The following is a 27,430-nucleotide window of genomic DNA, read 5'->3' as shown; positions in this document are numbered from 1 at the left end:
TCCCCTGGTGCTCCATCTTCCTATAATCCTGCTGCAGTATCAATATCAGTGAGCTCAATATGAGCTCCTTGGCCTCAGTTATGCCTTGTCCTCTGCCCTCGCCAGCTTTCTTATATCACCCTGTTGAAGAGGTCTCACTTTTTTACTGAGACACTAGGAATACACCATGCACTCATATGAGCTGCTTCCTTACAATCTGCTGTAAGTAAATATTTTCAGTTTGAAAAAAAACTCCAAAAAACAAACTTAACCCAACAACAACAGTGCCAACCAACCCTTTCAAAGCAAAAACCTCCTCAAGCACAAAATACCAAAGAAAGCAAAAAACAAGATGCACATAACTAATCCACCACCCCATACCTCAAGCCACAAGGGTGAGTGAACATAAATAATCCACGTGGTTTGGTGTGGGGATTTTTTGGGGGGAGGGTTTTGTTTTAACTATGGAGATTTTTATATTTTCCTATTGTTTTCTACCTTTTTGGATCTTTTTTAGGGGAACAAGGTATTCCTGTTGTTTAATTCACTACAGCCCATAATTTCTGAACCTATTGGTTAACTTTACCAAATCTAAGAGTGAGACAGATCTCAAAGTAACAGCGTATTTTTTTAATACATGTTTTTTCCATAAAAGGGGCAGAAGGGAATTTCCAACATGAAGCAGATGAAGCACTGAAGGGCTGGTTAGCCTAGACAGGCTTGCCTTTTGGCACTCATCAACCAGGCAGCCAGTCAGGCCACATTTAGCTGTGACCCAGTTATGGTATGATGGACTTCCAGATCTGGAAGCCTTGACAGGGGATAGATTAGAGGTTTTACAATGAGAGAATAAGAGCACAATGGGGAAAACACGAAGACATGCAACAGGAAACTCATAGGGAGGTAGGGAAGTGAAGATGCAATATCTAAATTTGTAGCAATTCAACTGCAACCAATTTATTTTTCTCAGTATTCCTGTTTGGAATTACAAAAGACAGCTTCATTTGTTCTTCCTGCTTTGCTCATTATTTCTGCAGGAAAGACTCCAATAAAAACAAGTACAGCAGCAATGAATTAAGCTTTTTACAATTGCACTCACACAGACCCAAAATCCTTCTTCCACCTTCTCCCACACCCTCAGAAGTACACAATTGAAGAGGGGCTGAGAGAGCTAAAACCTGTTACTTCACATGGGTCTGTGGAAGTGTGATATCTGTGTAGTTGCTCTCAAATTCCAACACAACACTCTGATATGCTTGCACTCATAAGAAGAATAAAAGATGGCTTAAAATTAATCTTAGTGGGAGAGATACTAGATTTCAGTTAAGAGGGCATATTTCTCAATATCTTCATTTTCCTTAATAGCTCCAAAGTAGGCAGGCAATTGTGCTGCAGCTATTTTGTATAAAACTGATTTTATTTTAAAATTACAGCCCTATAAAAATGCAGCAACCTCAAGATTCAAAAGCAGTCATATATCATAATTTCATCTTAGAATGCACACCGACTGTGTTTTACCATGTGTTTTATTTCTAGGAAACACACCCTTGAAATAACACCACAATACAGTACACACATATTAAGTAAGCTCAGGGAATTATTTCTTCTCTGACATGAGTGTACAGCTTCCACTCACTTCAGGGACTACACAAGGCAGGTCTGGACCTCTGTTTTCAGTGCAAATTCAAATGAAACATTGAAAGTCTATAAGCAGTAAAGCAGAGACAAAATAAGGCTGCTCTGCCAGAAATAAAAGGATAGGCTATAATTTCACTGTGTGTGCTTAGTTTTCAGTTCATTCATTAAGAGATACTAAAATATAACCATGCAACCACTAGTTTAGTTAATTACAGGCCAAGAAATCTCAGTGGATGATCTGGCACACTTCTGCTATTGTTAATGAAGCAACAGTAGTTGATACCAGCTGAACACATGGTTTCTGTTATCGCAGAGAAATAACTGGCCTTGCCCTTGTACACTTATGGAAGGAGAAGGAATGTAGAATAAGGAGGCAGAGATCCTGAATGCCTTCTTTGCATCAGGCTTCACTGACAGGACCAGCCCTCAGGAATCTCAGGCCTAGGTCCAGGGAAAGCCAGAGGTGCAAGGAAGAGTTTCCCATGGTCAAGGAGGATAGGGTTAGAGATCACCTCATCAAACCTGGCATCTGCAGCTCCACGGAGCCTGAAAGGATGTGTCCACAAGTGCTGAGGGAGCTGGCAGACAAGAATGTGCTCAGAAGCAATAAGCATGGGTTCACTGAGGAGAAATCCTGCTTGCCAACCTGATTGCCTCCTACAATGGCAAAACTACCTGGATGAATGAGGGAAGAGCAGTCCATGCTGTCTGCCTGGACTTAAGCAAGGCTTTTGGCTGTGCCTACCACAAGATCCTCATAGGCAAACACAGGAAGAGCAAAGGGTGAAGTGGACTGAGAACTGGCAGAATGACACATCCCAGAGGGTCATCATCTGTGACACAGGGCTTACCTGGAACCTGTCACCTGTTGGTGTCTCCAACAAGAAGCAGGCAGAAACTTGTTCCTTGTTGCAGGAAGTTCCACCTGCATGGGAGGAAGATCTTTATACTGTTCAGGTGACCATGCACTGGAACAGGCTGACCAGAGAGGGTGTGGAGTCTGGACATATTCACTGGAAATACTCAAGATTTGTCTGGGCAAAATCCTGTGCTGTGTGCTCTAGGAAAACCCTGCCTGAGGAGGGGGATTGGACCAGAACACCCACTGGTGGTCCCTTCCAACCTTGGTGTTCTGTGACCTGGTAATTAAATACAGAGTCTATTTATTATTATTTATCATTAATTTATTAATTAATTTGTTTTTTCTGAGAAAGTTACATTTCAGATTGTAACCTGTAGCTACCTAGAGAAAATTCTTTAGAATAGGTTAAAAAAAGGGTTTCATTTGGTTTTATGGTTTTGGCTAAAAATGGTGTTCACCTTTCTGCCAGGTTTCTTAATGCATCAGGGATTCATTCATACGAAGAGTTGAAATACACTGCTTTAATATTTATTCAATACATACACTCAAGAATGTCCAGGACACGTCTCTCTGTCTTGCACAACGCACAGAATCTGTTACCTAAAATTAAAAGGATGTGCCAGATTTCGTTCTATGATTGGAGAAAATACCATGAAAGAAAAGGGCTAAATCACACCTTATTCTAGCTCCAGAAATGCTTCTCTCAGGTACAAAAAAAAAAAAATGTAAATGCAAATTCAGTAATAATACATTTTATGGTTAATTAACCCACTATCTTCATTTTGACTTCACTTGAAATCAAATCCTGTGCTGCATACTCATTTGTTAACATGCTCACCTGCCAAAACAAGCTTTCTGGTCATTAAGTCCTCAGCCTCAAAACAACCTATGAATAAACTCTGAGAAAACAAAACAAAGCAAACAAAAAACAACCAACCAAAATAACCGAAGGAAAAGGCAAAATCTGGTAGCATTCACTGTCGGTGTTGAATTACTTATCAAGAAAAAGAGTTTTATTTCCATAGGTTTGTTTGCTTTGGTAATTGATGTCTCTTCCTCTTGTGTTTTAAAGCTGTCTTTAAGAAAATGACAGCTTAAAAGCCCTCCTTATTCACAGCTTGAGGATTAAATGGAATCAAGCCAGAGCTGGAATGGCTTCCCAAATTAGCAAGGGAACCTACTGTTGAAGTAGACTATTACCCTGCGTGTGTTTGTGCATACAGCCTTGTTTCTCTACCCACAACTGGGCTAGCTATCATTTACTCACCTCACAAAGCTGCCTCCTTCCTGTTCTTCTCAAAGAATTTAGTTAAAACAAAAGAAAAATCAACATAAAGTCTTTTGTGCTTGAAAGCACTTTTCACTTCAAATGGCTGAGCAGCATCAAATCATTTAGGAAATAAAGAGTCTCGAAAGTGCTCAAGGCAAACACAGTGGGCTGCAGTTTCAAAGGGGCTGTGCAGAGGCTCTGAAGGGCTCATGTCTCATGAGTAGTTACACAGTGTAAGTGGTACACAAAAAGCCAGGGCTACAGTCAACCAAAGAAATATGCAGTGCAAATTGCGTAGATCACCTGGCTTGCAGGTCTGCTGAGGAATCTCTTAATGCACATGCAAAGATAAGGCTTTTTTTGTTGAATTCAGCCTGTGCCATACGTTTTGAGGGGACCAACAGATGCAAGGCACTTTAGAAATGGGAAATCTAAGCCACATAAATGCACCAAAACATAAAAAGAAGACCCTCAAAGAGTTAACCACAAAGACAGAACATGTCCTTCCTGATCCAAGTCTCCTACCCTTGCAAAGAAGAATCCTGAATTTTAATGGAGATTAACAGAAATTACCTAGCTATTGGGCTGGCTTGCTTACAGGTATTAGCACTCACAAAGCAGCCTAGCATGCTAAGATGATGGGCAATGATTTCCCAGATGTCTCTTGATCATTTTCCCCTTGATTTCAGTTTGCACTGAAATCCATACAAATCGCCAATAAATGTGCTCCTTACAGAGACACTCCAGAGCACAGGAGCAATGAAAAAGGGCAAGATGAACAGCAAAACCACTCCACAGCTTTTGGGAGATAAAGGGAAAATGTCACATGCAATCAGCTGGGTATGTCTACGGGCTGCAGTCAGAGCACTACTGCGCACTGCAACCCAAGAGCCCTGTGCTAACAAAGTTTAATTTAAAGGAACTAAAAGTAAGAATTTCATAAGTAAGTAAAGGGCACATGCAGAGCCTAAAACCACCAGCAAAATTGCAGCAACAGCAAAATGAGACCACATGTCAAGAAAACTGAAGAAACTGCTGACTATGATAATGAACTACCTTGGAAAAATCACAACCTTATTCCACCTTGCCAAGAGAGTTGGATCACACATTAGTCCTCAAAGCAACTTAATTATTACTCACAGTTCACTTTCTCAGCTGTCTTGCTGCACTCCTTGGACTCAAACAATAACCATGGGAGAGAGCATCATACCGTCAGCTCTGCTGGGTCAGCATCAAGGGCTAGGTAAAAGAAATCACACATGATTTCAACTGCCTGGTTGCTTCCCTCATCAGCTGCAAGCACTTCTATTTAGCTCTCTGAAAGAGCTAATTAGGAAAATATTTGAAAGGGGGTTGTAGTCAGGTGTGGGCCAGTTCCTTCTTCCAAGTGACAACTGATAGGAGGAGGAAATGGCTTCAAGTTGCATCAAGAGAGTTTTAGATCAGATATTACAAAAAAATTCTTTATTGAAAGGCTTGTCAAGCATTGGAACGGGTTGCTAAAGGAAGTGGTTGTGTCACCATCCCTGGAGGCATTTAGAAGGCCTGCAGATGTGGCCTTGGGGACACAGTCTGAAGCGGGCTTGGCAGTGCCGCATTGATGGTTGGGGTCAATATTGTAGGTCTTTCCAATGATTCCATGATTCCCTGGAAAAAGTGGATGCAGCTAGGGTTGAGTCAATTTTCCTGGTTTAGGCACTCATCCCCAAAACCCAGGTGAAACTCAGTCTAGCTCTATTATCTGCTTCCAGTGAGAGGTGGTCAAAGGGGACAGCATGGGATGGCTGCCCCTTTCTGCACAGCCCTGAAGGTGGAAGTGTGTGCACTTCCTCATCTCCCTGCCCACAGCATAGCCTGGTTTGCAGGGCATTCAGGTGTTAGTTTTGGTAATAAATCCCAAAGCCAGGCATATGTTATTGTGCCTCTGGTATTTCACTGGACATTTTTTCATAATTTTTAGATGGTTTTTTTTTGGAGGCTAACCTTTCTTCCTAACCACAGATCTTTCCTTTACTTAGATTATTGGAAATGACACCGTTTCAAAAGACACAGAGCAGACAGGGCCTTGGAGGTTTTTTCACCCTACATCAAAAGATAAGTCCCAAATAGCTTCATAAAATCTCAGTTTTTAAAGCAGTTCCCTACTTGAGTTTGATTATCTCAGCAAAGAGTCTACCCTGGGATCAGAGATTAGTGGTTTGAGACAGAGGAGCTGTAGATGAATGTAGAAGCAGCAAGGGCAAAACCTGGTCCTGCCCAAGCTCACTAACCCTTGTGAGAAGACAAAGGTATTTATGTTGTGAAAGGCCAAGGCTTCTGAAGAGATGCTGGAAAAGAGATGTACCCACGGCCAGCCATGGCCACTCAGGGTGCTGCTCCCTCACACAGCTCAGGGGCGGCCTGTGCTGGCCCTTGCACTCAGACACGTGCATGCTCTTCAGTCACTCTGATGTGAAAAGGATGACTTGTAACAGCATCAAGCTTTTCCTCCAGTCTCTCCAGACTTTCTGTCCCATGTTTTATGCAACATTCCCATGGCCTGCCCAACCACAGTCCCCTCGTACGTGCCCGGCTGTGGGATCAATACAATTTGACTCTCAAAAATATTCTCCTGATGGGACTTAATGGAGTCAGAAAGATGAGCTGGCAAATGGATATTCAGCATTGATCTTAGTGGCCAGGAAAACTTGGAATTTATGTTTTAAGATAGGAGAAAGTCTTAACGTTAATATGTTTTAATATTATGTAAAATGAAAATAAAATAATTTTGTGGGAAAAAACTTCAGATTTTAAATACATTGAAAAAGAAAACTTCCTGTTTTTCTAGCTTTTTCTTTCAGGTATTCTATCATGCAATAGAACCAAACTTCACTTAAAATATATGTGCCAATGCGATGTATTACTGTTTTCAGGAGACCTACTTTCACAGCAGAGTGCTACCTGGCATGAGTGAGCCCACGTGTCATATTCTGCCAGTCTGAAAAAATCTGCTTTGTTTTGGGTGTTTCATCAGTATACCAACAATTTTAATATTCATGGCTCTCTAGCCTTTGTTCCCTAAGCTAGGGCTCTCCCACCTTTCTTCTGTTTACCTCCTCCTCTATTCCAGTACCTCCTTCCTTTTGCTCGTTTCTGTGCGTGGCAGCCCTTGAATCGCACTCCTGTTGCCAGTTTGTCCTCGGTGGCGCTGAGCGGGGCACTTGAGAAGGCTGCAGGTCTCCTTCTCAGGGAGCCAGTGCTTGTTTCGCTCCCAGAGAGGAACAGCCATCCAGCACAGCGGGGAAATTACGGAACGCAGCCTGGAGGGGAGGCCGATGGGACAGAATATTTTTCTGGAGCTTTCTGGCTCCATTTAACCTCTCAATAAAAGTAGGTTAGAGCATGCTGATATTAAGGACTATGTGAAAGGGAAAAATGGAAAAAAAAAAAAAAAAAGCATAGAGAGGGGAAGGAGGAGGAGAAAGGAGCTTTTGAATAGGAAAAATGTCCTTGCAGGTAATGCACATAGAATTCCTTCCTGATGCACAGTATAAAGGAGGGGATTATTATGTTTGGCTCAAGAGTTTCCAAGAGTGACTTTTTTATTTACCAGAGTCAGATCTGAGCTGTCACAAGTCTAACCACACTTACTTCTGCATCTGGGCTTGGTGGGGGAGAGACTGAAGAAGAGAGGGTAGAAAAAAATATTGTCATTTACAGTTCATACAGGCAAATCTAGAAAATAATCTGTGGTGTATTCTTAAAGAAAATGAGTGTCTGAAGATCCCAGATTCTTTGCAAACACAATCATTTATGCTTTCAAATAGATGCTGAAGTGCTGAGCAAAGACTTTTACTCTCATTTCTGTGCATGGGGAAACTGAGGAACCTTTCCCAAAAGGTAGCATGAGACAGCTCTGGACTGACCAGCCACAGCTGAAGGGGTGGGGACATTGCCATTAAAATGAAATGTAAAATTGCTTGTTAATAGAAAACACCCAGAGGACCATGAGGAGGCTACTTCTTTAACTTCATTGCAATTTCTAATGTAGAGTCATAATGAGGGGGTAAAAATAGATCAGCAAGCCAAGGCAGTTTTTTATCCCTGAGTTATGATGGATAAAGATGTTTGAGTGAGGATTTTATAATACATTATTTCTGTTTTAATCAGGCCCTATAAAGCAGCAACAGGGCTTATATACTTCGCAGACACTTTGGATTATTGAATGCTCACAGTAGGCTAAAAGAGTGCTTACAGTTGTTCATCAAATTAAGTAAAAATATATAAATTAGGTGCCATCAAGCACACAAGCCAATGCATCTATGAGGAATGAAGAAGGGGAAATAGAAGAGATTTAAAGGATGAGGCATTAAAATGTATTTTACAGTATGCTTTTAAGAAATTACATTCATGACTGAAGAAACAATTAACAAGCATCTCAGTCTGTTTCTGTCCGTTCTGTGAAGCTAAGACCTATTTCTGCATGTCTCCCATGTCAACTATCCATCTTCCCTGACCAGCTATCTATCTTCCCTGGTCATTGATTATTGCACTATTTCCAAAGAGCATGATTTATTGTCTCCCACACATGTTGCAGCTTATATAGCACACCTGTCATGCGAGGCAAGCTCAGCCTGGAGCTTAACATCTGCAGCGTGGATGCAAAGCTCAGGGTCTCACACATAGAACCTGTTTTGCAGGATACCATGTGGAGCAAAGGCTCTGATATGCTGTGAGATGAAATTGCAGCCTTCTGCATGCAGAGCAGCTTTCCTGTCTCATAAAAGCCTCATCCAGATTTAAGGATCCTCGGAATTTCAATACTTCTCCCTGTCTCTGGGGTCTCAGAGAGGGCACCCAAGCGGGGAATCTCAACTTACTTTGTGGTGCTATGAGTTTGCTGGTCAGTCACTGCTCCTCTTTGCTGCTGGTTCTGGCGCCCATTATAAATCAGTGATGCATTTTTCCCCTGGTGGTTCCCATGCAAGTTCCCAATACATTCAGGATTGCTTCAGCTCCTAGCTAAGACTGCTAGCTAAGACAGGCTGAAGATTCTTCTGCAGGAACAGGAGGCAGCAGATGCCAGTCCATTTCAGAAAGGGCTGCAAATTAATGTCTTAGAGGCATAGGGTGAGAAAAGGGCAGTTTCACCTTTGTGACACCTAATCAGGAGGGAGGGAAGGAACAGCTGGACATGAACAGATGGAGGAAAAATGCAACAAACCTTTTTTTCTTCCATATGCACTAAAATGATATAGCTTCTGTTGTGTCTTTTACTGTTGTGATAGATTATGACAATTGCCACAAAGTAAAGATAACAGCACAAGTGAAGATAGCTCTTTAAAAGCATGGAGGGAAAGCCATCAGGATTATGAAAATGTCAGAAATTAAAAAAACTTGGAAATTAATCACAAACCAAAAACCTTTATGCATCTGATAAGCTCTTTGTAAACAATAACCATATATCTTTAGTCTACATTGCAGAATGAAATACCACCTTTTCAGCAAGAACTTTACAGTAGCAATTAAATATAATTGTCCTCAAAACAATTACTATTATTTCTCATCTCTACAAAAGCAAGACCTCAGACATTTAAGTAGACAGCTGAAAATCCCCATTGAAGACTTTTCAGATAAAAGGAGAGGTTTTGTTTCTAAAATAAACTGAAACAACTGAGGATTAATTAAGAAAAAAAAAGGGGATACTAATTAACAACCAAATTTGCCACCTGTGTTTTAAATACTAACCTGCTAGATAAGGAAAATTTTATGAGTATTATTTGCCAGTTTCTTCTAAAACTGTTTTTCTGTGTCCATTATCAAATTCTGTTCATCTTTCAGATTTCTACAGTATTCTTACAGGGAACATGTTAGATGAAACTACTGAAGAGCCAAACTAAGATAAGGGAGGTAACCAGTTAAGATAGACAGCATTCCCTTGCCATTTCCTACAGAAACATTGGGTAGGCAGCCCACATTGGATATGGAAAGTTGGATTGAAAAGATTTCACATTTGGATTCCATAAAATAATCCTAAAACTGAACTGTATATGAGAATGACCATGCAGTAGGCCTTTCAGTTTAGAAGAAAGTGCTTGCTTTAAATTGTGCTAGAAAGTAAAATTCATAAAATGCACTACGTCTTTAATAACTTTTATTTTAAATAGTCTGGGGTGCCTGTACCCTGAAAGTGTCAAATACAGAAGCATTATTTCTAGCTTGGTCTCAATGCATGGCGTTGGTTGGTGTTGCTCCTCCTTCTGCCTTGTGAGGTAGGATAAGAGGCAAGGAAAATGAGTTTTTTAGGTGTCTAGTACTCGTGTGTTTTCACCAGCACATACATGTCTGTGGCTGCGCTCATGTGCACATCCACTTATACAAATATGTACACGCACACACCTATGGATCGCGGCTATGGCTCGCAGTCTGTGGTGCCATCTGGTGGAAAGAAGTCAGCAGCGGCCCTACCGCCGGGAAAATAAACGTGCCAGTGGCCTTAAAACAAGGAAGTAAGGAAGGAATGAAACGCCAAAAGAAGGAAGGTCTGATCACATGATTAGTGGAAGCCACAGCGCTCATCAAAACACAATCAGTTCCAGTGTGTCTCAACACCGAAAGCTTCTTACCTTGGCTGTCAGACTGTCACACTCATTGATACGGAGCAGCAATCATTGATGAGCATTTAAAAGCACAAAAAGCTTGAATATGTAATGGAAAAAAGAGAGATACTCCCTCACATTTCTAGCTGTCTCCTCTCCCGATTCTGTCTGTGTTAGAAGGGTTGGAGTCCTGCAGACTTCATGGAACAGAAGATATCTTCAATGTCTTCAACCTCTGCATCTCATAGAGAACCTTTAACAGTGAGCAAATATTTACATGAATACAAGGTTTGGGGTTTTTTCCCCTGATGCCCTGTCAACTTTACCTGGCATGAGTTGTCTCAATTTCTATCAGTAGATGCAATTCTTGGGAACAAATTACATGCCATAACTTCTAGACAATAAGAACAATCATTTGTTTTAAGTATTTCTTGAAGTAATGCTTGCCATATAGTCAGAGAAAGGCAGTCATGTTTTATATGAAGAATCTGGGTTTGTTTTCTCAAAATTAATTTTTTTTTTGGATTTTTTTTTTTGTTTTTTTTTTTTTTTTTTTTTTTGTTTAGAAGAACAAAAAAAAAAAAAAAGGATTGGTTACTTTTTTAGAGAAATACATTATCTTCAAGGACAGCACTCACATCAGAACAGATCAAGGCCTGAGGGAGCTTGCCCAATATGAGTAAAGTCTAATTCTTCACTAGGTTATGCAAAATTTGGTCATTTGGGAATGTTCTTTTGTACAGAGTTATGATATACTTCTAACTGTGTGCTCACAATTACACTGAGAACTAGGGATAGGCATAACATTGTTAAGGCTTCCATGGCAGAAATACATGCAGCAAAACCAATAGTGTAGAAAAACAAAAAAGAGTTGAAGTGTTCATTGGTAAGGGTGGTGACATTACATTGTGTTCATATTCTTATAAAGTAGCTTTAAATAATAAAATTTACCTGACAAATATAATCTTTCCTTTTTTCAGATTAAGATCCTGAAATGAATCAGTGAATTAAAAAAATGATCAAGGTTGTTTCTTTAAAGGCTGGAAAGTTTGTCAAATGTACTGTGTCTCATAAAGAAAATACTCTGGAAAGCAGAGACTTTAAGTACATAGCTGAGCAACCACAAATGCATGTCTATATACCAGCTCTAATCCATTTCTGCAGCTGAGGCAAATGAGCCCCCTCCACTTCTTCCTTCAGTTTCTTTCCCCAGGCTCCCTTTTTCCTTTGCCCATTCAGTGGTTGTATATCACTTCTCCACTTAGTTCTCAGGCTCTCTTAAGGCTCCGTTCACCTCTCTGACAGCCATCAAACCCTCTCAAAAAAGTAGATGGAAATGCAGTGGGGAAGAGAGGTGATATGACTAAATAAAAATCCCATCCCTGCTGAGATAGCATCCTAATCCATTGGCAGTCTTTCTTGATAAAGAAGGAGAAAAATCTTGGATAAGATTTCAGAACTTGAGTTGTGGTTGAACCATCTTTATAGCTGCCAAATTAAATATATTCCATGACCTTCAAAAGTCAGCATTGTCAAAATGTGTTCTTAAAGCTCACTCAAAAAAGAAGAGTTAAAATGTATGAGTCCTCTTTCAGCTGTTGCCTTATTTCTGCAATTCTTGCTTTTTGGTCTTATGTTCTTTTGTTTCTCACTGCTTATATTATGGTGTCTGAATCACAGGCTGCTTCTTGTATCCAGTGAACTCAGCAGAATAATTTGTATTGACTTTACTTGGTATAGAATTGGATTTACTGTCCATTGCTCTAATCTGCTAGATTACTTTTCTCCTGCTATTTCTTTCCTGTATGTAAATAAACAATGAATATAGAGAAGTTGTAGTTATTGGCTAATGTGGTTGTTGGAAGATTGGAAACTAAACTAAAGAAATGGCTAGTTTTGGGAATAATTTTCACACAATTTTTTCAACAAAATATTTGTCCACAAGTTTTGATTGTGAGTTGTTTAAAAACAATCTTCCATTTACTACAGAAATGAAGCATTTCCTAATACCTATAAGCCCCCTTTCTTCCTTCCTGTAGCTGACATTTTTCCTCACCACCATCATTCAACAAATCCATTGGGAAAAAATTATATCTTTTTTTCCTCACAGTTTTTCTAACAAAATTTCTTGGTTTCTGTGTAAGCTTGTAAATAATTACTGGGAAGGGGAAGGTTTCATTTGTAGGACAGTTCAGCAAGTTCAGTGGTGAATGCCTGGAAGACTCTGTGATGTGCATTGTTACTATGATTAATGACTCTTATTATTGATGCAGAACCATAAATTTATACAGGATCTGTCTATAATAAGTAAGAGTGCAATGTGTTCTGCTATAAAGAGTTACACCAGGAAAATAGCTAAGATTCATAAAAAGCAAATCTTAACAGATAAACACAGATATAACCAAACTGTGAACATGATATGCTCCCTTTGTCATTCTTGGAATATTATCTTTTCTCTGAGATGGGAGGCAGACTGGGCTCTTAGTAGATATAAGAAAAGCAGAACGCAAAAAAGAATTTGAATTTAACGAGGGAGCTTATTCATTTCCTCATAAAACCTTGAAAAAGTTATTTGAAGACAATTTGTTTACAGACACACACCCAAACTGATGTCTGAGTGAAGAAACTGACAGTAAATGGGATGGTGCCACAATTTTGAGGAGCAGGAAAGAGACCCCCTTTTCAGCCCCAGTGATTTCTTCAAAATGCAGATTCAAAATGGGCATTATCCCCTGTGGTCTCAAGGTGCTCTTTTCTCTGGGGTGGTGCTGCACATCCTCACTCAACAATAAACTCTCTGCGCAGGTAGTGACACAAAATTGTGTGGAAAGTAGGGGCTGATAGTGTCTGGTAATCTGCAAATTATTTAGGTTATCAACAGCCAAAAATTTACACCCTGGGATTTGCTATCTGCCTTGTTTAGCTATCCACCTCTACCTTGGGCCAACACAGGGAAGCCAGAGTAATTTCGCCTGAGGCCTCAAGAGCTATCAGAGAGATACAGCAAAAAAACCCATCAGGGAATTGTGAGTTCCATGTTAAAAGAAAGTATTCTCATACTGCAGGTCAAGCTCACTTTCAGTGGTTTTTGGTCCTAAAATGGTAGGAATATCATCTATTTTTGTGCATAATAGAATGCATCTCTGAAGTGATTCTGATTTAAAAAAGAAATAATATGGAAACAGTAAGACCTAAGCACTTGTAAAAACCTCCAAAGTTTGTATTTGGATGTAGAGGTGAAATCTAGTATAATGAAAGAGCACAAAAATGGGAAACCAAGTGACATATGGATGTTGTATTGGCAATTTGTAGGGAAGGAATGGGTTCACATGTGTTTCAAAGCTGAGGAAAGAGGGCACAGGATTGGTATTTCCTCCTTACCTCAATGTCACAAGAATTCCTTACATAAACACATGCATCACAGTTCTGAAATCTCCTCTGTCTTTCTTGTTCTCATACTGTATTCAAAAGCACAATTTAGGCTCCTTCCATGCTTGATTCTTCTGGGTTGCTCTTGTTCTCTCCATGGTCATATTCCATGAGGTTTCCCATTTCATGTCATGTTCAGCACAGGGGCTCCTTCAGCTGGCACCTCTCACACGCTGCTTCTGGCTTCATTCTTGGAACACCTCATAGGTATTTCCACTGCTTTTTCTGAGCCTTAATTACTGAAAATGTGGCTGGGCAGTATCAACTGACACTAAAATGATTTCCTCTTTAATGTCAATTGAAAAATGAGTTCCGTTTCTTGCCCCAAACGCTACTTTCATGTCAGTAATTTCACGAGGCCCCTGAGAGTTTCACTGGAGCAGCCAGCTGCCACGGTGGAATCGCGCCGTGTCGGACCAAGCCCCGCCAGCACGCACTCAGCTCTCACTGGCATTCTGCATTTAGAGTGCTCAGTACTTACAGGAACACCAAGCATTTTGAATAGATCTGCACCGGGTGGGAAGTGGGGACGGAAGAAGCAATGAATTCTATTGCAAGAAAAGGAGGATTGAAGGCTTCTTAAGTAAAGCTATGGAAGAGGACTGAGAGGGGTTTTTTGTTGCTCATTATGGTTGAAAAGATTCCCCTGCTTAGGTCTTTCTCTGACTGCTGCACGGAGATAATTTTCCCTGTCTAGAGTCATGGACCTCCCTGCTTTTTATTCTCTACAGACTACATCTCTGCTGTGTCTGTCGCACCTAATGGCATCTGCAGCCACTAAAGGGAGGGTGGCAAAAGCCCAAGTTGGCACTGGCACACAGTGGTGTGGATCAAACAGACAGGCACGTTTTGCATGTGTGCCTTTCTACCAAGCAGATTTACTGCTGAAAGTCTTGCAGGAAGAAAGAAACAGGTTGTCAGCTCTGTAGCTTGCTCTTTCATTTGAGATCTGAGGATGGGTTTTGGGTTAAAGAAGACTGAGTATAATGCACCATGTAATTTTATCATATAAAACTATCCCAGATCTGTTCATGCACAGGTACATACATTCATATCCACAGCACAACGCCTTTCCTAAATGGCACTTCATAAAGGGGCAGAGGAAAGCATGACTTTGCAAAGGATGGAAAGCAGACATCTTTCTTGACTCTGGTCAGCACTTTAGCCTGCAAAAAAAGTTATCACACAAATGTGAATCTTCTGTAACTCTTTTTGAAACAAGTCTGAAATACTCAGTGTCTCTTCCTGCACTTTTGATAAGGTCTGTTGGCAGGTGTAGCTGTGCTGATTAAATGTCTCTATGTGATGGGTTTGAGGGCAGGCAACAGGGACCTGAAAAAGCAAAGTGACTGGGGCCTTTTTTTTTTTTGGTAAATAATTTATTTTGGATGATGTAGATATCAGTACTGGAAAAAGTAATCCTGCTATAAAACTTTTCATCCTGTGTTTCTGAGCCCTTTTTACCAATAAAGTGAAAGCTTGCTTGTGCCACAGTGAGGAGGAGACAATTTTCTGAGCCAGATGCTGATGTCTTGCTATTTAACATTCAAGTGTCCTTGTTCCCTCACAGCCTGTGTGCACCTCAGCCATCCATGCTTCCCTTTAATCTGTGCACAGAATTAATCAGAATTATTTGTTAATTCACTCACCAGGGTAGCTCTTGGTCACATATCTAAACCTTTGTAGCAGCCTCCAAAGGAGAGGAAAAATTGGATAGAGACTTACTAGCCTGCCAAGCCTAGGAAGATTCTTTCCTACCTCTTCTCTTTGGGAAGTTTGTTTAGTTTTTCACATTTTTGTCCAATTATCTAGAACATCTAATACTCCTACACAACAGACAAACTGCTTCTCTCAGGTAAACAGTCCACACTACCACAGTGAGCTTTGATGCTCAAGTCTCTACTTTTTAATTAGAATTCTTTCCAAGCTTAACAAAAAATTATATGCTTTGGGAAAAAATAATTGAAGAATTCCCAGCAGAGAATACAGTGTGGTTTAGCTTGTTGAAGCTATACTTTTTGAAGGCTTCTCTTCAGTGCTGTGTAGGCAAGTAATAGAAATCACCTCAGAAAGTTAAACTCTGCATGTCAGACAGGATGTGTCATAGGGAAGGGAGAGATAAATCAGCTTGAAGTGGATTGGGAGGAGCAGGAAGTTCTAATAAAACCAACTATAATTTAGCCAAAGAGCAGAGGTTTTTGCTGTTGCAATTCCCTGATTCTGGGTCTCCACAGCTGGAGGAAGTTTCTGACACTTTTTTTTTTTGTGGAGAGGAGACACGAAGGACTTGTTCTCAGGACTTCCTGTCAAGAAGAGCTGGCTGCAAGAGCTGAAACATGTTTCAGTAATAAACATAATTCACACAGGCAGGACTGGCAAATGGTCTATTAGCTGCAGTCCAGGAAAGGCCTTGATGTGAAAGAAAACCTTCATTGTCCAGGGGCCTCTCATGTCTCTCTGCAGGGACAGAGTCCTTGATGCCTTGGGTTTTAGCTTTTACATTTTTTCGAATTCTGTACTGCTTTAGTGGGCAGTTCTGAGCTTCATATAAAGGGATGGTAAGCTCTCTTCACAGAGCAGCTAGACAAAACAATTTCTTCTCTAGCTTGGGACCAGGGACAAATGATCCAAATTTCAGGCCCAAGAGCATAAACAATGGTGGACTGAAGAGAGAAAAACAAGAAGGATGGGACTTCATAACCTAAAACTATAACTGGACAATTAACTCCAATATGCAAATGGACCGGAACTTATAAAACCAAGAGATGTTGTGACTGGTTGTCCATTTTTGTGACCATTTTGGGTTCATCTTGGGTGTAGCCCTGGCTGGGGTCTTGTGCTGCCCAAGGTGTATCCATTGAGGCCTTTTAATAAATACCTACTTTATTGTTTAACTTTGTCCAGCCTCTGTTCTAGGTCAGCCTTGACAAGGCATCATCCCCACTAGAAATACAGACACAGTTCCCAGCACGCTGTGAGCATGGAAAGGGTCACTTTCAAAGGGAAAGCAAGGAAAAAGTGTCATTTTCAGAAAACACTTCTGATGCAAGCCCTGTCCCTGGTGCAAAAGACAAAAGAAGGGCCAATTTTATGGCCAGCTCACTGTATAAGACATTAAAGTTATGTTCGGGTGAGGTGCTCTTCTACAAAGACAAACCAGTTCCCTTGTGTGGTAGAAACAGCCCTGCTGTGAGCATCCTGTCTCAGTCATTGCTACAGACAACACTCATCACTAGCCAGAGCACGCTCAAAGCTTTAGTACCTTGTAAAGGTCAGTCTGGCCGTCTTTTTGGATTGAAGAAATATTTCATCCTTGCCATACAGGTCTGCACAGGGGTGAATCATGCACCTCAAGATGATTTTGGTGGCACTGAAACTACTGGGTAACTCTATGTTTTTAAGCAGTAGTAGATGTTTCTTATGAAATTTTTTTCTTCTGGAAAAAAAAAAAAGAAGAATTGGATGTTCTCCAAAAATCAGCATCTGCAAACAGCTGTTTATATCCCAAAGTCCTCACAGCACAATCAGTATGTGAAAAGGATAACAGATTTTGGAAAGCAGTCCTTGAACTCTGTGTTATAGCCAGCTATTGCTGTGAAAAGTAACATGAAATACCAAATCCCACTAAACTCAGGTGTGTCAGAGGGTCTAGCAGAAATCTGAATCACTGAATAGATTAGGCAGATCATTTTTTCCCTCCCTCATAAGCCTAGCAGAACATGTCTTTTCTTCTGTGTTTACATGGCATCCAATGGAGACTGAGGCCACTGTGTGTTACTGTAATAAATATTTACTTACTCATTTGGAAGCATGCATGGGACATAGTACTGAAGGGTCACAGCCGAGAAACAGGGGTGAAACATTGCAAAACTAATTTTTTTTTTTTTTTATGGTAACTTTCTGTGCCTCTCAAAGACTCACCTTTAGAGCAAGAAAGCCAGGCTGTCAGAGTGCTTGCTGAGAACCTGGAACTTGCAGCACGAACAGAGAAAGGAAGCCCTGGATCAGCTCTCCACTTCTCCTGATGGCTTACTCAGCTTGTTGTGCAATGGTTGTTCTTTTCTTCAGCTAAGGATTGCTGGGTCTTTGTATCAGCTGAGGAGATGTGTCTACTTGCCTGCTTCTGCCCCTTCCTCTGTACTAAAGAGACTCAGTGGTGGCAGTGCAACTTTGCATGTCACCAAGACTAGAAAAAAGCAAGATGATGTGTGAAAAGCTCAGAGGAGCTCCACTAAAGAGTATTTCATACAAGATTAACACCAGGCAGAAGTTGCTCTACCTGAAGAAGAGACCATCCTAGTCAGCTGCCGTGTGATGTAGCACAACTGTTAATAAGGAGGAAATGATTTCTGAGTGAAAAACATGGAACTCAATCCCACAGGAATTATGCTCGAGGAGCTTACACAATTTTCAGTTGGCTGCATGTCAATGGCTGAATTCCACAAAAGATAATGTACTGACTGGTAAAAAATGGTGAAATAAATCAAATAATAAGTGTAAATAAAGGTTTATATCTTTTTCTCACACAGTTCTATTTTTCAGCAGCATTTCCATGCAGCAGAACCTAGGGCCTCAGCTAGCCACACTATAAACATAAGCCCATTCAACTTTTAAAAATACCTGCATAATTTTAACTGCATCGACTTTCAGCTGCTCCATTTAAAGCAGTGCACATATCTAGTAGATTATTTAGCATTAATTTATGCTCCTTCAAGTAAGTTCAGTGAGGTACCTGTGCAAAGCATCTGCTAAAAGTGAGCACACCTTTGCTAGAGGTCTATACACAAATTTTGAAAAGGAAGGAAGTGGTTTGGTCACAGGACCTTGCCAAAAAGTGGATTTTTTTCAGGAACATTGTAACATTGGTAAACAAACCTTGATGACCATGCATGTGTTTCCCCAAACTGACAGGCCCTGGGAGGGCTTCAGTGGAGGGATGTGCTGTGTCCTGCCTGCCTCCCATCTGCGGAGATGGGAGTCATCCCACGCCTGCCCTGTGTGCAGAAATGGGCAGCTGCAGCCTCCTGGATGTGCTGGGCAGCACGTTCCCCTCCAGGCAGGCTTGTTATCTGCCTGGCAGAAATCCTCCCATTGCCTGCAGCCTCGGGAGCACTTCTGTAAGCCATTAATTAGCACCATGCTAATGCTGGTGCTGGCCTAAGCCAGAGGGAGACCTTTGCCCAGGGCATGGTGCTCTGCTGAAGATCAGATTGACAAGAATGGGGCAAGGAGCTGAGGCACAGAAAAATGCCACAGCAAGTTTGCCAACAGTTAGATGGACACTTTGGTTTGAATCAAGGCTTGCTTGCTGCTTTCAGTAACTTCTGCTGCAGTCCTGTCTGCTCCTGGCCCTTTGCTTCTGGGTTTGCTTATCATTATTGGCACTCTGAGACCTTGGTCTTAATGAGCAAACTCTGGTCATCCAAAATATTAAAATTAAAATTTATGTAAACTTGCTGATTGTGGAATTGTCCTGAATTTATGCTATAACAGCTATTGATTTGTTTTCTCTCTTCCCCTCTACTTGAAATCTCAAGGAGTGACAATCAAAGGACATTGCTTTCTCCACATGGAAGTCATGGACATCCATTCCAGATGCAGACTACTGATAAAAACGGCTTCTGTCCTCTGGAATAAACACACCTCACACATAACAATGCCCCATTTGTCCTTATTCTTTAATTCAAAGGCTAAGACAGATACAATGATATAATCTGCCAATTAACTTTTTTTTTTTTTTGGACACTGACAGTGGGGCCAGGAGGATGAGAAGAGAAAGCCTTCTTACCTGAACTTCTGTGGAAACTGATGCAAACTCCCCTTAGACTGGCTCCATATGCACACAGAAATGGAGACAGACAATAAAATCAAACCCACTAGTGCCACAGTTGTTAGCAATTTCATTTTAGTAGAGCTTGCAGTGGAATGATCTTGGAAATGGAGCAGTCCTGGCAGTGACAAACCTGACCCCAGAACATCAGCTATAAACCACCTCTGCACCATCTGTGTTAGTGGAACACAGTGTCCCACTTTCTGCTGATCTCCCCAGGCTCCTCAGCCACCACTCAGAGTTCCAGGCAGGCTGCACCTTCAGCCTCCTGCCTTCCTCCTTTTCTCACCATCATCACAGCCAGAACTAATGCACATTTCAGTACCAGTGCACTTGCAAAATCCCCTCTCACCTGCTTCCTCATCTTATTCCTCTAAGGATTTCTTTGTTCTTTCCTGATAAAGCTGAAGGGAATTAGAAGATCGTCAATGCGTATTTCATTGGGCAAAATAAAGAGAAAAGAAAGTGTGCAGGTGATCCCACAAAACATGTATAGGGCTGAGGGAGACAGGCACATTCCTGGTAGGTAAAAAGGAGCACTCAGTGATTCCCAACCTGTGAACAAAGCCACTTTGTTTAGTTGGGGAGGAGACTGGAGCTGGACCCTTCCACCCCATTCTCACCTTTCCCACAGAAACTGCCTGGTGGGAAGAAATGCACATGGCAACAAGAGAGCTGCTGAGTGAAGCAGCCACAGGGAATGCACCAAATACCTTGCTCCCTGTGAGATACGGCTGAGGTGGCAGTTTACTTTCCACTTTCCTTTCAAGATGAAGTATGGCTCACTCTACCATGCTTAGGCTGTACTTATTCCACAAGTAAAGATTTTCTGTCTTCCATGTGGCAACTTTTGCCCTGAAGTCACTCTTTAAAATAAACCTCAGAAGCAGAGGCAATGTTCTTCTAGCAGGTGCACAGCTGAGAGCATGGACAGCAGATCCCCACCAGCAGTGTACATTCAGTCCTGGTGGGAGAAGCGCTTCCTCCTGGATTTCACCTCCTGGCACGGGGGTGGCTGTGCAGCAGAGCTGTCCTGTCTCTCTGATTCCTCCCTTCCATTTGGTGAAGGTGCAGAAGAGGCAGACTTTGCTGCAAAGCCTTTCTGCTCCCTCTGTGCTCAGCCACAAGAGTCAGAGCCTTGGGAAGCCTCTCCAGAAAGGTGCCACAAGAACACAGAGTCACCCAGCTCTTTTCTTTCTTTATTTTTTTATTGAAAGCTTCATCAAAGAAAACAGAAGTTTAAACCTAACATCCACTGATCTACAGAAAGCCCCAGAAGTGGGAAAATGGCAGCTATTTAGGACTGTGTTACAAATGGAAAACATAAAAAAAAATCATAGCAGTACAGATCTTTCAGAGACATTCTGAGACATCAGCACACAGATGCCCATATAAATAAGATTCATAATTTAAATGTATCACAGAGGTTCTGTATTCTACATTTTGGCTGCAGTGAAGTCTGTAAGGGCTGTAAAGAACCTCTGACCCATTTTTGTGATACATGTTTTCTTGATAGGAAGTTCATCTGCTTTCAAAGCTGCTTTGATTTTTCTTACAGATAGAATCTATTCATTCTCCTTTAAAAAGGAAAACAATTAAAAATTCCTAAATTAATTCTGTACACTTCCTGGTTTTACATAAAATTGTTTTGCCTCAAAAAGATAGTAGAATTTTCTTCTACTCTGAAATACATCATATTTAATAATACTTCAATTACATAAACATCATGTTCTCTTCTTTAGGCTGTATTTTTGGGCTTTTAAAAATATAACTGACTGTAAATTTCACCAAATTCATAAAATTATTATCCAAGAGAAAGACACTTAAAGGCAGAAAATTAATGTTGGGCAGGTACTCTTTTAAGGACAACAGATCCAGATATTGGAAGGTGCTTACACTTGCAGGCTTTGGACCTACAAGGAAAAATGGATTTGTGAACCTGTCAAGGGCTGACATTTTCCACTTCGTTACACATTTTTATTAAGGTGAAAGAACTCAGCTGTCACTGTTGGGGAATTAACAGTTGAACTGAACAACTTCAATAAACACAAGAATTTTTTCTTATCATGGAAACCTGAATCAGTGCTGGGATTAATTTCTTTTACAGCTTTACTGTCATAATTTTTTGTTCAATTTTAACAAAGAGCATGTTAATAAGGGGGAGAAGAAAGGGTCTCTTCTGCCTGCTTTGAGGCACAAAGGTGAATAAATCTCTGGGGTAAATACAGAGCTCTAGCCTATTTGGGTGACAGGAGCAAGATAGAAAAAGTTGGTGCTCTTTTTGAGAGGAAAATAACTCTCCTTACTCTGCATCTTTGCTGCTTGCTGAGATTCTGGAAATCTGCTCCACTGAAGGGGAGGAGAATTCTGCTGCTCACTCAGCCCTCCTTCTGAGAACGTGTGCGTGCATGACTGTGGGTATGGGTATTAGAAATGAAAGGAGTCCTCGTTACTAGAGTCAATTGTCATTAAACAGAAAAGACCAATGCACCAAATGTCAGCAGTTTTGTTGTTTTCTGTTTTGCATTTCCATCACACCGTGACTGTTTTCTTGGTTCACGTGGGCTACCGGGAAAGACCAGGAAAATCCCCTACCCTAGGGCACTTCTTTTATATCCAGACCAATTTCATGTTAAATAAAGTTTTGAAAGGAAATGTTGACCACGCGTGTATCAAACATTACTATCTTCAACTACCACATTTGGTCTCATCACTAAAAATGGATTGATTCATTACTTTAAGCACATTATCACTCTTTAGCATGACTCTTGCTATAGGTGGAGTTAAGTGAGTCTGCCTAAACCTGTTTTGCTCATGTCAACCTCAGCATTAAAATGAAGTGGCATGAGGAGCACCATCAAGCTTAAAACCATGAAGCATGGCAATTTTTTAAACACTTAGGATCAGTCTCAATCTTCAGTACCATAAACAACATAATATAGATCCAAATACTATGACATATTAAAAATAAACTTTATTACAATGCAGGCTTCCTCAAATTTGCTGAGTTTTGGTACACATACATACATAAATAATACCCTTCATTTGATTTTTACTCGAGTAAAAATCCATTTGAATGCTACAGTCCAATTGCCCGTTGAAAGTTTAAGCCCTCACTTCTCTAATGACCAGCCTTTATCTTCCAGGTTTGGGCATGCATCCATAGCAGAAGATGATACAATGTGATGCAATTGCTCTCAGATATGCCTCATTCTGCATTACGGTGGATTTCTTGACCAACACAACCAAGGCAGTCTCTTGGTAAACAGAACTACACAAGTAAGCACAGGCTAAGGACATTTCAAGAGTCTGTTTCACCAGAAGGCAAAAAGAGGACATTCACAACTTGAGGCCTGACTGTCACAGGTGAAAAGTGCTTACAAAACCAGCAGTAGAGCCAGATAGGAAGAAGAGTTCCTCTGCAATCTCAGCGGGAACAGTGAGATTTTTTCAGTGCCCTGATCTACACTCGGGTCAGCACCTGCAAATATAACACTCTCTTCAGTTCCACTGTGTCTTTTTTTTTTTTTTTTCTTTTTTCCCTCAATGATAAGTGACAAGTCCAGGTATTCAGAATTTTCTAGCCATAATTCATAGTTTTCTGACACCCCTTTTGTATTTCTCTTTTAAGGTAAAAAAAATTTACCAAACCTGAACATCCAGATTTGATTACTTATAAGAATTCAGGTGTGATGGAAAGTACGTACGCAGTTCAGTTTATGGATTTGATATTACTTCTAGACCTCCGGGCCAGGCACCATTGCCTTAGACATCTAGAGTTGCTTCTGCAATCTTTCAGGAACTCTCCTGATATTTAAAGCTAATTTGGCAAGACAGACAAAGATATTGACTTTACAAATTCAGGTCTTAAAAAAAAAAAATGGAAACCAGAAACTAAACACAGCATAACTACAAACCTTCAAAAAACCATATTAGCCAGAACAGACATAAAGAAAACCAGTTTAAGGTTTCAGAGGCCACCAAGTGACAACACCAATGCAGCAAGTGTGCTGCTATTTCACTGTTCACTTTTATCTCATTTTTAACTTTTAGAAACGAGTTACGACCTTCTGAGCATTTTGTAAGTTCCAAATAAGCTTTTTTCTTACCTTATGATCTATGACTGTTTATAATCAAGGCTCACAGTGTTTACAATTCATAGATTTCAAGTACCAGTTCACTTTTTTTTTTGGGATCAGTAAAATGATGAATTATAGTTAAGGGGTCCATTTTCTTTCCTCTTCTTCTTCCTCTACTTCTTTGTTTTGTTTCTTTTGATTTCAAACACTATTGAACATTATAGCATGGAAAAGAAAGGAAACAATTCTAATACAGAATGCACTTGAAACACTTTAAAGTGAGTGACAGGCACTGTGATATCATGTTGCCTGCCTAGCTTAATAAAAAACACTGAGATTGTTTAACTTTGCTGAAAAAAATAAGAAAATGTTTCTGAATGTATAAATAAAGCAGCAGAGTTTTGAATAGAAACAAGAAGGTACCTCAGCATATTCATCAGCCACATGGTAGCTACCTTGTAGCCTCATTGTTGATAGTAAATGAGACTTTTTGTGTGTCACATTAGAACTAACACAGAAACAAATGTCTTTATTTCATATTTAACTGACTTGTGCCTGGGGTTATCTCCATTTGTACAAATAATTCAGAGAGAGACAGAAAGAAAGTATGTGTAGAAAGGAAGAAAATAAGGCTAGATTGATTTTTTTCCCTCATATGCCCTCTAAAGAAAGAGGGAACCTTTATCCAAGGACAAAATTCAAGTGCCCCTCTCAAAAAGCAACAAGTGATAAGACAGCACATGAAACAGAAAGAGAGGTTTGGGGTTTGTTTCTGAATTAAAAACATGTTGGGGATGATGTTGTTCTTTTACTTTGGCATTATCTGGTTTTCAGAAGTGCTGAATACCAACAACTACTTTGGAGGAAGCAGAAGTTTTAGCACTTCTGAAAATCAGGCCCTCTTCCTATGGTGAAGAACCATGAGAACTCCCATTTCTCTCTTTTCTGTGTTGCACACCTAGCAGCATTTACTTGAGAAACCCCCTCCCCCCTCCCATTATGTTAAAAAATACGATCTTGTTTTATCAATTTAAAAAAATAATTGTGTTCTTTTCCCCAGAAAAGTCAGGTTAGGGAAACACAGACCTCTTTTTAAGATTGGGCAGCTGAATCAGATTGATCCAAAACATATGTTTTCATTTTCTTTATTTTTAATGGATACCCTGTGTCTAATCCACCACAGTAAATGTGATGAGCCTTCCCCTCTCTTCTGGATGGAGGAAAGTTTAAAAATGTTTGGTTTAATATTTACACATAGATATGTGTGTATGTATGTATATATGAAATGCTGCTTTACTTCTGCCTCCTTAAGGAAAAAAATCATCTTTTGACTTCCTTCTCACCTTTTTCATTTGTCTGTTTAGAAGAAGTAAGGGCCATAATAAAGATTTATATATGGAAAGTAATTGTCATTCCTAAAACAGGTTTTGGTGGATTAAATTTAATTTTTTTTTGCCTGATCATACTAATTAGTGATTGTCAGCCAACATATTAAGACAACAGAAATCATAGCAGAGAAGAACAATTTTTAACTTCCCGCCTGCATGACAATACGACGTAATTTTCAAAATTTGCGCTTGTATGGGAAAGCTAAAATGAGAACAGATATCAAGTTTGCTTTCTCTTATATCTACCTGGCAACTCAAATGCAACACTGAGAAATAAATGCACAATTAAGGTGGCTATGCATGCTGGACGATGACAAAGACTGAGGTGAAGAAATGAATTGGTATGTTAGAATTCAGAAGGAAGACTGTTGTTTCAGTAGAAATACCAAAGATCAGGTAATTAAAGAGAAAAACTCCCCAAAATTAAAGCCTGCCTGGACAGATTAGTTGGTAGCCCAATCCCCCTTGCTTTGGAATGTTCTCCAAAGCACATAATCAAAAACTTGGACAGCTTCTGATACCAACTATTCTGAAATTTCCACTACAAACATATGCAGTATGTAAATCACCAGTGGAAGATAGTTTAAACAAACAAGAAAGTAAGAACTGGTCCGGCCATGTAGGTCAAATAAAGATAAAAAAAAAAGAAAAAAACCCTCTATCTTCTGGACTGCGTTAGGGTGTCACTTCATCTTTGGTATAAAATAGGCCATCCATAGGCTGCATTTGTTCACAACTAGGAAAGACTACAGAAATTGTCAACAATTTCTTCTATCTATTGCTTTTTTTGCACTTTTTTTGACCATAAGCTCCTATCTACTTAAGTTTTTTTAATGCTCTTAAGCTAGGTTTTTGCAATGTGACAAGCAAAGCAGACTAAAAACTTCTTAAAGCTCATAAAAAAGACTGCAGATAAAAAGCACTAATGCTTTTGCTAGCGATCACGCTTCGTAAATAAAAAAATCTGCATTCTGCAAGAAAAAAACCCTGCATTCTCTATAATGCAGCAAGTTTTTTTCTCAATTCAATAACTTTACTGTAAAATGCTTTAGCCTTCTAGATTTTTTTTCTGTCAACACTTAAGACAAAGTTCATAAAAGTCCCAGCATTTTTCCAATCCTTTCAGTTGCCACAGTTCCTTTTATCATCAACTTTTCTTCAAAAGAAGAAAATCATTTTCTTTTAAACTGTACAGTTTATTTTTTGTTCACCCCAAAAACTCAGTCTATTAAACTTCTGCACCAGCACCGGTGTGAGCAGTTTCAATTCATTCTCGGGTTTTCTAACAAGACGTTGACAGCTTGCCTTGAGAGCCTTTGACGTCCTTAAAATTAAGGCAATTAAGATTCAAGATAAACCTTACCTAAACATTTCTTTTAAAAAAAACCAAAAAACAAAAAACCAAAAAATACTCTAGATTAAAACAAGAAGAAAAAGAAAATTAGAGAAAAAGAGTAGCTTAATTTTTGAGGAAGACAATTGGTTTTCATCGCAACTTGCTCCCTCTTGACATCATCAGTTTTTCTGCTTAAAAAAAAAAAATCTAGCTACACCTCCAGGTAAATTCTGAATTCAAATGTTCATCCAGATGAAATGTCAACCCAGCATTTTTCCTCTGGGTTTTTCTTTTAGTTGAAAAAAAATAGCAAAAATAAAATTGTCAGACTACATGACGGAACCATTTGCACAGCACATAAAAACACTGTTTTGTTTTCGTTGGGAAAGGTAGAAAAAAAAAGCATTCATTTGACGCCTGTGCAAACTGGAAGCCAACTTCTTGTTCAGTGAAGTTTCTCCATTCAAGGCAAAGATTTCAGACCGACATTCTTCAGTCCTGTTTATTGTCTGTAAAAACAATTGAATTAAAGTGATCATTAAGTCAAAACAACTTTGAAATAGCCTCCTCTCCTTTTTTTCCACCCAATTCCCTTTAAAAGTTTTCCAAGCTAAACTGACTTTGCAGCTGTTTAAATATGATACCACCACTAAGCTGAAAATAGTGAGGCAAAAATAGGGAACTCCTACCTTGGGGACATTAACACATCTTAAGCAGATGAATTTACTCTTGGAATGCTAGGCATTAATAGGCAGTCTAACTGCACCAAAATGAGATGAATACATGGCTTAACACTGTGTAAATCTTTCACAGGTAATTCAGTAGGAGGGTGAATATTTTCATAATAACAAGTGCCACTATTTATTTTGGGTATTAATAATAAAATGAAAGATAAAATTACAATAAAAGAATACAACCAGTTTGCTAGAAAGAGCACATTTTCTGATGGCAAGAACAATTACACTGTGGAGCAGTCTGCTTAATGAGCCAGTTAAGGCTAACTTAGCAGAAACCTTCAAAGCAATATTAATTAGAAAAATA

The 27,430-nt window shown here is 39.9% G+C and overlaps 1 protein-coding gene across 2 annotated transcripts in view; it reads right to left on the bottom strand.

Annotated features, from left to right (window-relative positions):
• Positions 1-20,775: 20,775 nt before the first annotated feature.
• RBMS3 (RNA binding motif single stranded interacting protein 3) overlaps positions 20,776-27,430 on the bottom strand; it is a 443,351-nt gene continuing 436,696 nt past the window's right edge. For both annotated transcript variants that reach the window (XR_009420205.1, XM_059490845.1), the window contains one exon: positions 20,776-26,898. Coding sequence is in view for 1 of the 2 variants with exons in the window: in XM_059490845.1 (XP_059346828.1) it covers positions 26,892-26,898 (7 nt within the window). In the remaining variant the exon portion in view is untranslated. The remainder of the gene's footprint in view (positions 26,899-27,430) is intronic.

Source organism: Ammospiza nelsoni, chromosome 1 (genome assembly GCF_027579445.1).
Source record: "Ammospiza nelsoni isolate bAmmNel1 chromosome 1, bAmmNel1.pri, whole genome shotgun sequence".
NCBI classification, from domain to species: Eukaryota; Metazoa; Chordata; class Aves; order Passeriformes; family Passerellidae; genus Ammospiza; species Ammospiza nelsoni.
Note: the sequence above shows the minus strand (reverse complement) of the source record. Positions and strands in the feature narration are given on the sequence as shown.